Genomic DNA, 12677 nt, shown 5'->3' with positions numbered 1-12677 from the left:
GATACACCATATGACCAAGATCAGTGTTTATTTTATATTACTCAGGTAGAGGATGATGGTTTTGGTCATGGTCTGTGGTCAGGAGTTTAACTCCTAGCTCTAGACCAGTTGTGTAGTCCTGGGCTTTCTCATCACCTCTTTAACCCTCAGTCACTTCATCCAAAAAATGGGAGTATAAATAATATAAAGATACCATATTACTTAGCAAAACATAGTGTACAAGTGGGTGAAAGCACGACTTATGGAACCAAATCCAACAGCGTCAAATCCCAGCTCTGCTGCTTAGTAGCTGAGTGACCTTGGGGGTCACTCTTTATGATCATAACCTCTTTACGATCATTTTTCTCATCTGTAAAATGGGAATAAGTATCCCCCTCAGTGGTCGTTATGAGGATTACATGATTGGTTCGCCTCTATCTGGCAAGTGCTCAGTAGTAACTGTCCAGTAAAGGTTAGGCATTACGATGGTTAAATGAGGTGATGCGTGCAGAGGTTTTGCTTGCTGTCTGACACAGTGCGAGAACTCACTGAGACAGCTGTTAGTATCACAAACTGGTCATTGACAAATATTTGGAGTTACTAATCTTCTATTGCTGTTGGCTTGAGTTTATGTGCCTCTCTCTAATACAGTAAGATTCACGCTGAAAATGAGAACTTTAATATTTTATTCAACTTATTTCATAATTCTTATTGAATGAACTAGAAATATTGAGAAGCTATAAAACCTATTATTGATGCATTAGCTTTATGGTCATGTTATGGAATTCCATTTTATGGAAATGAAGAATCTTTGTTAGTTTTGGGATAATATACAGCCCCACTGAAGCAAAAATTCACACTCACCTCTCCACAGACTTGCCACAAACAGTATCCCATTTGTCTCTGACTTCTCCCAGTAAATTGTCAAGTTTCTGAGTGTCATCAGGAAGCAAAGTCTTTTCTTTCAGGGCTCTGCCAGTTCGAATTGTGGTATCATACACAGGCTGCTTGCCGCCCAGAGTTTTCTGAAACTCCTGTTTCCAAAAAGGAAAAAAAAACCAAAACTGATGCTAGAAGGCAGATGACGTCTTTATTTGGAACAAAGAAAAATTTTCAGTATTCGGGTTGGTAATCAGAGTATGAAGGTCACTTACCTCCTGAATTAACAATAGCTTATCCTTAAGAAATTTATAAATTTTTTTTTATACCATATACGGCGGTGCATAACAATTTCTAAAAGCCTATAGTTTCAACTGGTTACTTCCAAAATCGCTTTGTTTGAACTGTTATTTAAATGCATGACTCTTTTTTTTTTAAATTTTTTATTTTTTATAAATAAATGCATGACTCTTAGGGTTTGACACGGTCTAGATATAAAATGGAATGCTGGTTTCATCACTTTGATTTTCCAACATTAACTGATTTTCTTTTGACTAGCTCTGACTTCCATTTTTAGCAATCTTCAGTGAATTCCCAGCTCAGAACCTAAAAGCCACAAATGCTTTACCTTATGCTTAGAGAGCTGGAGTTTAATTTTGTCTGGATCATTGGGTATCTCCAGTTCCGAGTCCAGGTGACTCTCTGCATCTTCCAGCCAGTCGATCAGTTTTTTCCAAGCTTCATGGAACTACAACAATATAAAAAATAACTTATAACAGGAATGACTATGCAAACTAGACTTTCATGAAAATCATTCCCGAGACTCCATACATACAGCCCAAGGTTGTTCAATAAAATTAGGTCTCTTTCTTTCACAACTCACTTGTTTTGCCCGCTTCCTGGCATCATCCAGGGATCGCCCTCTTTCAATAGACCGCTGGACAACCTTCTCCCATCGAGACTGGACGCTGACCAGCAAATTCTTGATCAGAACAACATCCTGTTTTTGGCTAAGGAACTTTAACTGATTCCCAGTTTGATCCAGCTCAATGATCTGGTCTCGATGAGCATTGACCTCATTAGCAAATACCTGAGGGGATAATATTGCTTTCTTTAAACTGAAGATAAGATAGAGGAGCTTCTCTTCCAACTAGTCCTCTCAAAAGGAGGGCAACACCATGACATCATAGTTACCTTGTGCTCCTCTATCTGGGAAAGGACAGTGTTTAGAATCAGGCTGGGAGGAGAGGCAATGTTGAGATTCTGCTCTGCTAGAGTGAGCCAGTTGATAAACTCTTGCAGGGAATTCTGGAATTCTGTTGCCAGGTTGAGGGCCTCTTCCAGCTTTGACTGAATTTTAATTAAAACACACAAAAAGAAAAAGTGCCAAATTCAGGAATTGTAGCTTCAAGAACAAAGGCGTGAATTGTACACCAAATGAAATGACCTCTAAAAAGGAAGCCTCATTTAATCAACCTCCAAACATGCCTTGTTTACAAAAAAGGGGGCAATTTAATGTTAGTGTCTGAAACTGAAACAACCATGTATGAAAAGGAAAGAGCACAATTTGCAGCTATGTGGGTTTTTCTTCAATTCCCCACTTCCTGGGACATTAAAGAACAGGGATAGAACTATTCAGCATATGTAAGTGAACAGATTCTTCAGTGGTGACAGCTGCAGGGTCTGCAACTTGTTTGGGGCAAAGCCTCACTTCTCTTTAACATACTTTTGTGGTGTAAAAACAACTAAATGAAAAGCACTTTACTGTAAAGATGATGCTTGTGCAATGCTCTCTCTTTAAATATGTTTTCAGCAAATATGGCACCTGAAAATATATGAGGCTGAAGCTTAATCTTTCTTACTTACTGACTTATTTATTTATTTGACAGAGATCACAAGTAGCAGAGAGGCAGGCAGGAGGCAGGGGGGGAAGCAGACTCCCCACGAGGGGCTTGATTCCAGGATCCTGAGATCAGGACCTGAACCGAAGGCAGAGGCTTAACCCCCTGAGCCACCCAGGTGCCCAAAGCTTATTCTTTTTTAAATTTTAATTACACACACACACTCTTGTGTGTGTGTGTATGTATGTATATATGTATGTATATATATATTTTAAATATTTTATTTATTTATTTGACAGACAGAGATCATAAGTAGGCAGAGAGGCAGGCAGAGAGAGAGGGGGAAGCAGGCTCCCTGTGCATGTATATATATATATACATATATATGTATGTATATATATATGATTTTATTTATTTGAGAGAGAATGAGTGAGAGAGAGCATGAGAGAGGAGAAGGTCAGAGGGAGAAGCAGACTCCCCAAGGAGCTGGGAGCCTGATGCAGGACTCCATCCTGGAAGTCCGGGATCATGACCTGAGCCCAAGGCAGTTGCTCAACCAACTGAGCCACCCAGGCGCCCAGTATTTTTAAAAATTTTTATTTTTTAAGTAAGCTCTAGGGCCAATATGGGGTTTGAACTCACAACCCTGAGATCAAGAGTTGAATACTCCTGGGGCACCTGGGTGGCTCAGTCGGTTAAGCATTTGCCTTCAGCTCGGGTCATGATCCTGGGGTCCTAGGATGAGTCCTACCTACATCAGGCTCCCTGCTTAGCCAGGAGCCTGCTTCTCCCTTTCCCTCTGACCCTCCCTGCTAGTGCACATGTATTCTCTCTCAAATAAATAAAACCTTAAAAAAAAAAAAAAAAAAAGAGTCTTATGCTCTACTGACAGAGCCTGCCAGGTGCCCCTGAAGCTCATTTTTAAGCTACAAGGAGAAAAGGTAATAAAAGCCATAATATTCTAAGCAAACAACACTGGATATAAATTTTTAGACACTTTGATCTAAATAAGAATGACAAAAACAATGGCTCATTCAGGGCATGTGCCAGTGCTAAGAGTACACCCTAATTCCAGAAGCTACAAGCTAAAGAAAGCCTCAGAGATAAACTCTACCCACACACCTAAGGTGATGGCCTCTATTCCTGGTCCATCTACCAGGCAGGTATAGTGGAATAAGGACATGTTGTTAACTCATAAAAAGAAACCAAAGATGTAAATGATAAATGTTAATTGTTGTTAACTGGGTTATACTGTAGAGGTATTTCTCTTTGTGTTTTCAGGTTATTTTATTTATTTATTTATTTAAAGATTTTATTTATTTATTTGTCATAGAGAGAGAAGCGAGAGCAAGCACAGGCAGAGGCAGAGGGAGAAGCAGGCTCCCTGCCAAGCAAGGAGCCCGATGTGGGACTCGATCCCAGGACGCTGGGATCATGACCCGAGCCGAAGGCAGCCGCTTAACCAACTGAGCCACCCAGGCGTCCCTCAGGTTATTTTTATAATCTAGAAAAACATTATAATGAATGTTACAAAAATACAAGGACCCAATCTAAACCAATCAAGAGGAAAAAGAAAATCTCCCTTATATTTATCATACAAATGCTTGGAAACTAATACATTGCAAGTTCCCAGATGACAGGAAATCTTTCCACAACATCTTATCTATATATTCTTTAATACAGCACCACACATATTTAATCAATGATTTTAGTGATCCTGAAATGTAATGTTCTGCAAAATCAGAAATAACTATTCTTGACACCTGGCCCTTGTCGGACCGGTTCCACCAGTGATAGATAACTATTTCTTGAGACAATCTGCTCCACTGATGGGAAAACCTTCAAGAAACCTGATTCTGAGCCAGAATCTGCCTTGGTTTCTTTAATTAGTCCTTGTTCTGCATTCTGCAGGAATAACAGAGGATAGTCTGTCTAAGAATTAAAACAAAGCCTTATATTCAGCTCCTCTGGCCATTCTTCATATAAGAGAATTACCAGACCTCACACTAAAAGAATTCTAGGACATTAATGCTTCTCTAAAAATGTTCATTTAGATGTGTGCATATTTGTTTTATGCCCTTCTGCCCATTAAATTTCACAATGATAGGGTCCACACCTTTGTTTCCACTATACCTGTAGCAGCCCGGTGCCTCATACATATTTGCTTAGTAACTGTTGAATGGATGTTGCCAACAAATCTGAAGACATATTTTACATTTGATCTGCCCGGTACAGAAACTCTGTGTTGAGTGATACACCAAAATTCAGTATTCATAAAAAACAGTGTTTTGAGGCCTCGATCCCTGACCACCTTTCTTTAGAGGAGAATTTGATTTTTGAAGAAGAATGGGAGAGGTCATGTAAATAAACTTATCTCCTGACTTTTAGTAAAATTCTCTGCATACTGGATTTATACAATGGAGAACATTAGCCTGACTTCCTGCATGCTCTGTTCCCACCCTCCCAATCCCAAGCCAGGGACTCCAACTTAACCCGGTTTTTTAGTAGGACGATTAATATGGGCTGTAAGTCCATCACTGAGCAGTAACAGCCAGTAATGTCTGAACTGGTAAGGCAGAAAAGGAATGAATAATAAAAGCAAATAGCAGCAGAAACTAGCACCATCAATGCAACTTGACACAGATACAAAACAGGAATTTAACAGCAGAAAAGACAGCTTGGGGGCGCCTGGGTGGCTCAGTGGGTTAAGCCTCTGCCTTCGGCTCGGGTCATGGTCCCAGGGTCCTGGGATCGAGCCCCACATCGGGCTCTCTGCTCAGTGGGGAGCCTGCTTCCTCCTCTCTCTCTGCCTGCCTCTCTGCCTACTTGTGATCTGTCAAATGAATAATAAAATCTTAAAAAAAAAAAAAAAAAAAAAGAAAAGAAAAGACAGCTTGATTAGCACAAAAGTGATCCTGAGGATATCAGTTCTACAACTTCTGGTACCATGTACTGGTCTTCGAAAAGTCTTCACAGAAACTAGATGATAATTACATGCATTTGGCAAGTAAACGACTCAAGCCCAGGAATCAAACACTGTAATTTGTGGTGATACCTTTCTTTCTTCCATCTTAGTGCTGACCACATGCCACTTCTGCTCCAAGAGAGCTACACTCTGTTCTGTCTTTGAGCCAGACCCAGAGTCGTCCCGGCTTAGAAGCATGAGCCTGCCTTTGTCAAGCAGTTGATTATAAGTCTCCTCCTTGGCTTTTAGCTGGGAATAGAGTTCCTGGAAAAAAAAAAGGCAAGAAGGAGATTGGCAATGCCAATTCCCTAAGAGACACCCACACACAGATTTATGAAGACAGCTGGAAAAGTCCAGGAAGGTCTCATTCTTGATTAAGCCCTTTTTTTCGGATTCAGTTCAACCGCTTAGCAATGAATCCTATCATTCTTCATTAAATTAAAATAATTTTGTTATCAAGTTAAGAGGATTCGAGGATCAGTGATCACAAAAATAGACCCCCCAATAATTTATTTCTGTTTCATGAAACATTTGCCTAGAAATTATGTTACCTTCTTTCCCTTAGCCCCTTTCTTAATACATTGCCAGAATCTATTGAATTCCCTAAGTCCCCCCAAACACTCTTTTCCTAAGTAGAGACACATCTGTGTTCTGTATTTGTCTTCTTGATGCTTTCATCTTCAGGTCAATATTCCTAAGCCAACCGATTGATCAACTCAAAATTTACCAGCTCACCAATGTATTTCCAATCAAGCTTCCCTGTCACCACTGCTGCCTGTGTTAGGTGGTATTAACACCCACATAAAAGCAACAATCCTTAAAGTTGTACTCTATTGTTGGTAAAAATGCATACTTTGTAGACACCCAGATACATACAGGTCTATGAATTCAGTAAGGAGCTGCTCAACAGGGGATTATGTTCAACTTCAAGGAACATCTATTACCATATGTGTATCAAGCTGTTCCCTAGCAGTTTCAGGAAGTCCTCCCGTGGGCTTAGATGCAGAAAGTTGGGTCTCCATTCTAGTCAGTTCCAGGAGGAAATCTTCAATTTCACTGTGGAAACCCTGGGCCTTTGAGAAAAGACATATCAGCAAGGTCAGTAGTCAATTCTCAGCTTTAAGAGTAAACACTAAATGACCATATGAGAAGCCTATCCTGAAAAAGGAATTCTGGGCTGTTCTCAGGGTGGTTCTGTTGCTGGATTAGCATGGAGCTGATATATTTATTTATTTCTAGAATCTAGTAGAATCCTTGTAACCTATCACTGATGTCTGATGTAACTTGATGAACTGATTGACTAAGGTACTGTTGCAAATGGACAGGGGGGCGGGGGAGGAGGGGATACTGACTTGATGCAAAAAATAATGAAATCTGTGAGCAAGCTGGTCATACCCAAGATCTACTAACTACTACTAACTTTGAAGAGAAACTAAAGAGACTAGGCTACAGAAAAATCCAAAAAGGACCACTCAATCAAAAGCTATTCTTTCCAGACAAGTTCTAGTGTGGAACTGACTTTCCTCTTAAGACACGGAGTGGAGTGGGTAGAGGGGATGCTACTCCAGATTGCTTTCCTTTGACGGGCTCGGACAGGCGCTCCTCCGGACCCTGCGAGGTGCACAGCCCCACCTACCGATCTGGACAACATGTACCTGCTGCAGTGTCAGCTGGAGCTGCTGCTCTCTCTCCTCCGTTTTTTGTAACACTGACTCCCAGCACTGGTTCATGGTTTCCAAACGGCTTCTCAAGCTGCTCGCATCATCTCCAGCACTAGACTCAAGAAGCTCATTGCCAGCTTTGTTGACTGTTTCCACTGTGGCTTGGTGGGCCAAAACATCATTTTTTAGAACCTAAAAAAATGTTGGACATCATCATTTATTTCCACAGATGCCACCAAGCCTGGTTCTCTATAGTGCACACAATATCAAGAGGCTGCTGGTGACAACATTTGGTCTCAAACCAATAGATGGAGAGATGAAAACTGAAAGCACTTACATGGTGCTTTGCGAGCTCAACTTCAATGACTTTTGGGTCTCCACTTATAGGTCTCTGAGCATCTAACAACTCCTCAGTGTGAGTCAGCCAGCTCATCAGTTCCTCTAAGGCATGCTGGAACTGGCCAAGGGCCAGGAGAGCACCTTCTAGTTTGTGCTACTCAGAAAAAGATATAAAGGAGACATTTGTCAGGAAATGAGAAAACAGTAGCTAGTTGCCCACTGACAGACTCTACGACCTGCCTCACCTGTCTATGGGCAATTTTTTCACCCAGGTTCTCCCAGAGGTGTTTGAGTTCCGTCAATGGTTCTCGGATAATGTCTCTGTCCGTCTCGTCTGTAGCTTTCTTTAACATCAGCTCACCCTGGTGATTCAGCTTTTCCATCTCAATTTGCTGTTGGTAAACTTCCACTTTGAACTCCTACCGGAGACATACTTCATGTTAACATCAAACCAATTCTTTAAAAATGAAAATGCAACTTTCTTTCAAAAGCCATTCCCAGTCACAAACCTTCATTTCATTTAATTGATCTTTAACAGTGTTGAGGTCAGTGCCGACAGGGGGCATGGTGCACAGCTTAATCACAGTGTTATCTAGCCAGTCAAACATAGCCTAAAACAAAAATACAAACAGTCAAAAACCAAAAAAGCACCAGCTGTTTGGAGAGAATTAGCATCATCTCTGCTGACATAAGCAGACAAAAATCAAAGACCCTGAACTATTTGTGTCTTTAGGTAGGGGGCAGAGGTAAGGGATAATGAACTTTACTCCAGTAATATGGAGATTTAAGAACAGAGCCAGTATTATTAGGATAATGTCCAAAATAAGCTACACTTTAGAAAAACTAATTGTGAATAGAAGTTATTAGTATTTATCACGGCCACCTAGCAAGCTCAGGATGTGGTCAAAGTACTGTGCCAAACTGTTCTTCAAGGTAACCTGGGTTTGGAACCTCTGGCAAGCAAGGATTACACAGTACGACCTGCTTCACTGCATAGCCACACCCTGAGGATGAAGATGATGATGAAAAACATGGCAAGAAGAGTAGAAATTTGGAGATCATTACTTTCCTCACTAGGAACAGGAAAATTGGCTAGAAATACCGAAACAGCACTGTCTTAGGTTTGAGAATGCTCTAGTCCTCCAAAGGTGATCCATACCACCAGATTTAGAATATGACAAAAAGAACACGGAAGCTTCTTTCTGTGGTGGTCACCCTGTGGCACCTCACCTGCAGAGTGTCCTGATACTGCACAGCGGCCTGCATGGCATCCTCAAGCTTTTCTAGCCTCTCTTTCCAGGTTTTGTTTAAGCTCTCCCAGGCATTATTCAGCTAAGGGAAAAACAGATTCTTTAATTAATACCAGTCTTCAGTGTGAGTCCACTAAGGTTTCATCTGAATTCCATATCCATTTTTTTCCACACCTCGTCAATGCTCTTCTTCACTTCAGGTTTCTCCGTTTCTCCACAGGCAAAAATCAAATCTGCTCCAAGGATTCGAATAAACTCCAATTCCTCATGCAGACCATCTGTCTCTTCCTTAATAGTCTACATGTAAATGAACAGATCATAAGCCAAGATAGAAAGCAGAACAGAACTTCCCAAACTTTGCAAATGTAATTTATACCCTCATCAATAGCAGATGTTGAACAGAACTGTCAATTTCACGAAAGCCTTTCAATGTCCTTAATATTTCATCTACCCAAACAGTGCAACTTCAGACTCAGTTCATTTTTCTTTTGCTCTCTCACACATATAAATATATTTCATACATCTATATTGTATCTAAAACAGCATTTTTAAAGTACTCTAGGAAAGGTCTATTGAGCTTTAGTAGTTTACTGAAGGTTCATCCTTCCAGCCTCCAAGAGATAATAATCTATACCCAGAAATCTATCATGGGGATTGTGGGATTGAACCCCTTGTCAGGCTCTGTGCTCAGTGTGGAGTCTGCTTCAGACTCTCCCTCTCCCTCCCACTCATTCTCTCTAATAAATTAATAAAATCTAAAAAAAAAGAAAAAGAAAAAAAAGAACTCTATCACAGGGAAGCATATCTACAAGAATAAAATAATATAGTACAAGGCACCAATCGGAGAGCTGAGAGACTAACACCATAGAAATGCTAGGCTATATAATCTTGGAGACAGTCAGTTCTGGGCCAGATCCTAAAAACTGGTTCATGCACTGGCAGTGACAGGCAGGGAGTGGGGGAGAATGGCCGAAACTAAAGAGACAAAATGAGGTGAAAATGCATTTAGTAAAAACTAGGCTCTCCAAAAAGGCTAGAAAAAGGTATGTCAAAGTAACCATTGTTATTTCTGGATGATGAATCCAGAATTTATTTTCTATTCTATCTGTTGTTTTTCTACATTAAAGAAATTTACTTGGAAATTAATTAATTAATTAATTAACTTGAGAAATACTGACTCTAGAAAGGACTAAAATCAAAAAGTACATTCTATTAATGCGAATTGAGTTTAAAATTGATGGGAGAATTACTTCTGAGTGATGGAACTGTCCTACATCACAATTATGGAGGTTGTATGAGTCTATACAAGTGGTACAACGTGTAAGTATAAAAAAGAAAGAAATCTCTACCATATATAGTAGAGCACATATTTTTTCCAAGTGGGAAAAAGTCCCACAACAAGAATAATAACAACGCCCAAATAAGCTGTTAACTTTTTCTAGAGGACAAACATGTACAAGATGGGGTTTTGTTTCTGTCTCACCTCAGCAGCTTCCACCTGCTGTTTGATTATAGATGGGTCAATGCCTGGGCTTTCTAAATCATGGACGATGTCCTGGGTATCTCTGATAGTGGTCAGGAGAGCTGCCATGTCATACCAGAACTTCTCCGCGAGTTCAAGGACATCAAGGAACTTAATTTCTCGCTCTTCAGCCCGAGCTTTGATGTCCTCCCAGAAGAATACCATTTGATCCAATTTGTCCTGGATTTCTGAGGGAATAAAGAATAGATATGAGTGGGACTCTCTAAGTACTTGAATCTGCTTCATCAGATATTTCACCTAGTTCTTATCCTTTAAAAAGCTCTAAAAATTTAAACTGCAGGACAGTTTTCTACCTTTGCTTTATTATTTAGACATTTGTATTTTCCATGTACGTTGGTCTCCCACAGAAAGAGATCACAGAGGTTAATGTGGAAATGAGTTATCATCTAATATAAAGGTACCACTAAGATACAAACGACCGAGGGGAACCTGGGTGGCTCAGTTGGTTGAGCGTCTGACTCTTGATTTTGGCCCAGGTCATGATTTTAGGGTCAAGAGATCAAGCCCCACATCTGACTCTCTGTTAAGGGGAAGTCTGCTTGGGATTCTCTCTCCCTCTCTCTTTTGCTTCTCCCTCTACTCATACACTATCTCTGAAATAAATAAAATCTTTAAAAGAACAAAATCAAAACCAAAAGACCTAATTTATAAAGGGGCTGAGATGAGAGTTCTGTTTCTAGTGTTCTGTGTTGGAACTCACAGAATGTATTCGGTGAAATGTATCTGGTGGGATGCTGGAGTCACCAAAGCCTAGAATTTATTCTACTGATTTTCTTTAATAATTAATTAGATTCAGGGGCACCTGGGTGGTTCTCCAGGTTAAGCATGTGACTCTTGACCTCAGCTCAGCTCTTGATCTCAGGGTCTTGAGTTCAAGTCCCATACTGGGTATGGAGTCTACTTAAAGAGAAAAAAAAAAGAAAATTAGATTCATCAAGCACCTTTTGCAGCGAGATCCTTGTCAGCTCCCTGAGATCGCCCAATGAGCTCTTCTCCACGGCGCTTCAGGGCCTCAAAGGAAGGCTGCAGCTTTTCCAGCTCCACAGTGGCACTCTTATTGTCACTGATGCACTCTCTGATCTTGTCTACTTCAGCGGGGATCAGTGGTGGCATCCGCAAGCGAGAGGAGAGATTCTCCAGAGTCTCCAGCATGGGCTCAATTTTATCATGGAACTAAACAGATGTTGGACCATGAGCTATTACAGTAATACCTCATCACACTTCTAGGGGAAATGTTAGGGAATAAGGCCAGACTATAAATCTACCACTGTTTGGGATGACTTGCATTCAGCCTAGCCTGATGGCTGTCAAGTGTTAGGTTTGCCCAAGAAATTGTTTTGGGCACAGCACACCTGTGCTGGCCCACCAAAAAGAGAAAGTAAATGTTTATTTGCAAAACAAACAAACAAAAAGATATTAAGTAATATGCTAGAAATCAACTCAAGTCATTTAGTGCTGTCATAATACTCCCCCTATTGCAACTAGGGTGACAAGAAAGGGACAAGACCATGAAATTGTGAGAGTCAGTGTGTCAACATCTCAGATGACAGTTGCATGCAACAGATTAGACCAACAAGTTAGAGGCCCTCCATCAACTGTGTAAATGAATGGGAACTCAATATGCCACATGATTTGGAGATTAATAGTAACATGGCATGCAATCTAATAACCTACTATATGTAATAGTGAGAAGGGAAAATGTCTGCATGATGAAAGGTATTAAGGAAGGCCAAATCTATCTTTATTCTAAAAGAACAATTTACCTTCCCACTTATCTGGTACTTTAAAGAACAGGACTATAATCATAAAATTTTCATTTACAATCTGAAGCAGAGAAAGGGGGAAAAGGAGCAATGTAGATAAGCTTGCCCCCTTACAAAGCTCTCTAGAACCAACTCTGGATTCATTGGAAGAAGGCTTATCAACTTGAAGTGTCTTACAGGGAAGATACAGTGGGATTTCAATAAAATCACTCCCTACCACTCCCTCATTTCTAGGTTTCACCCCAAGTGAGACTGGCATAATAAATCATACTAATAAGCTTAGTCCACTACTACAGTTAAGGGAATTTCTGCATAGGTAAATTCTCTCAATTGTCAGCTTCATAAGAACCCCCTAATCCCGTGTGGGTGGGCACCTTACCTCTGCAATCTGTAATGGTGGGCGCGGTCAACACAACAATGAAATGTGACGATGTGGGGAAGACAGGAGCAGGCAGCA

General features: G+C 40.5%; 1 protein-coding gene across 7 annotated transcripts in view; it reads right to left on the bottom strand.

Annotated features, from left to right (window-relative positions):
- LOC131809396 (microtubule-actin cross-linking factor 1) overlaps positions 1-12677 on the bottom strand; it is a 321582-nt gene that overhangs the window by 28245 nt on the left and 280660 nt on the right. For all 7 annotated transcript variants that reach the window (XM_059136435.1, XM_059136438.1, XM_059136436.1 and 4 more), the window contains 14 exons: positions 11399-11630; positions 10398-10624; positions 9089-9211; positions 8895-8996; positions 8174-8275; positions 7910-8083; positions 7663-7818; positions 7320-7517; positions 6609-6737; positions 5755-5928; positions 2053-2208; positions 1742-1948; positions 1487-1606; positions 844-1013 (listed from right to left, as the gene is read on the bottom strand). In XM_059136435.1, coding sequence (XP_058992418.1) covers positions 844-1013; positions 1487-1606; positions 1742-1948; positions 2053-2208; positions 5755-5928; positions 6609-6737; positions 7320-7517; positions 7663-7818; positions 7910-8083; positions 8174-8275; positions 8895-8996; positions 9089-9211; positions 10398-10624; positions 11399-11630 — 2270 coding nt within the window. The remainder of the gene's footprint in view (positions 1-843; positions 1014-1486; positions 1607-1741; positions 1949-2052; positions 2209-5754; positions 5929-6608; positions 6738-7319; positions 7518-7662; positions 7819-7909; positions 8084-8173; positions 8276-8894; positions 8997-9088; positions 9212-10397; positions 10625-11398; positions 11631-12677) is intronic.

The sequence above is a fragment of the Mustela lutreola genome, chromosome 10, assembly GCF_030435805.1.
Source record: "Mustela lutreola isolate mMusLut2 chromosome 10, mMusLut2.pri, whole genome shotgun sequence".
NCBI lineage: Eukaryota > Metazoa > Chordata > Mammalia > Carnivora > Mustelidae > Mustela > Mustela lutreola.
The sequence above is the reverse complement of the archived record's forward strand: the minus strand, read 5'-3'. Positions and strand labels throughout refer to the sequence as shown.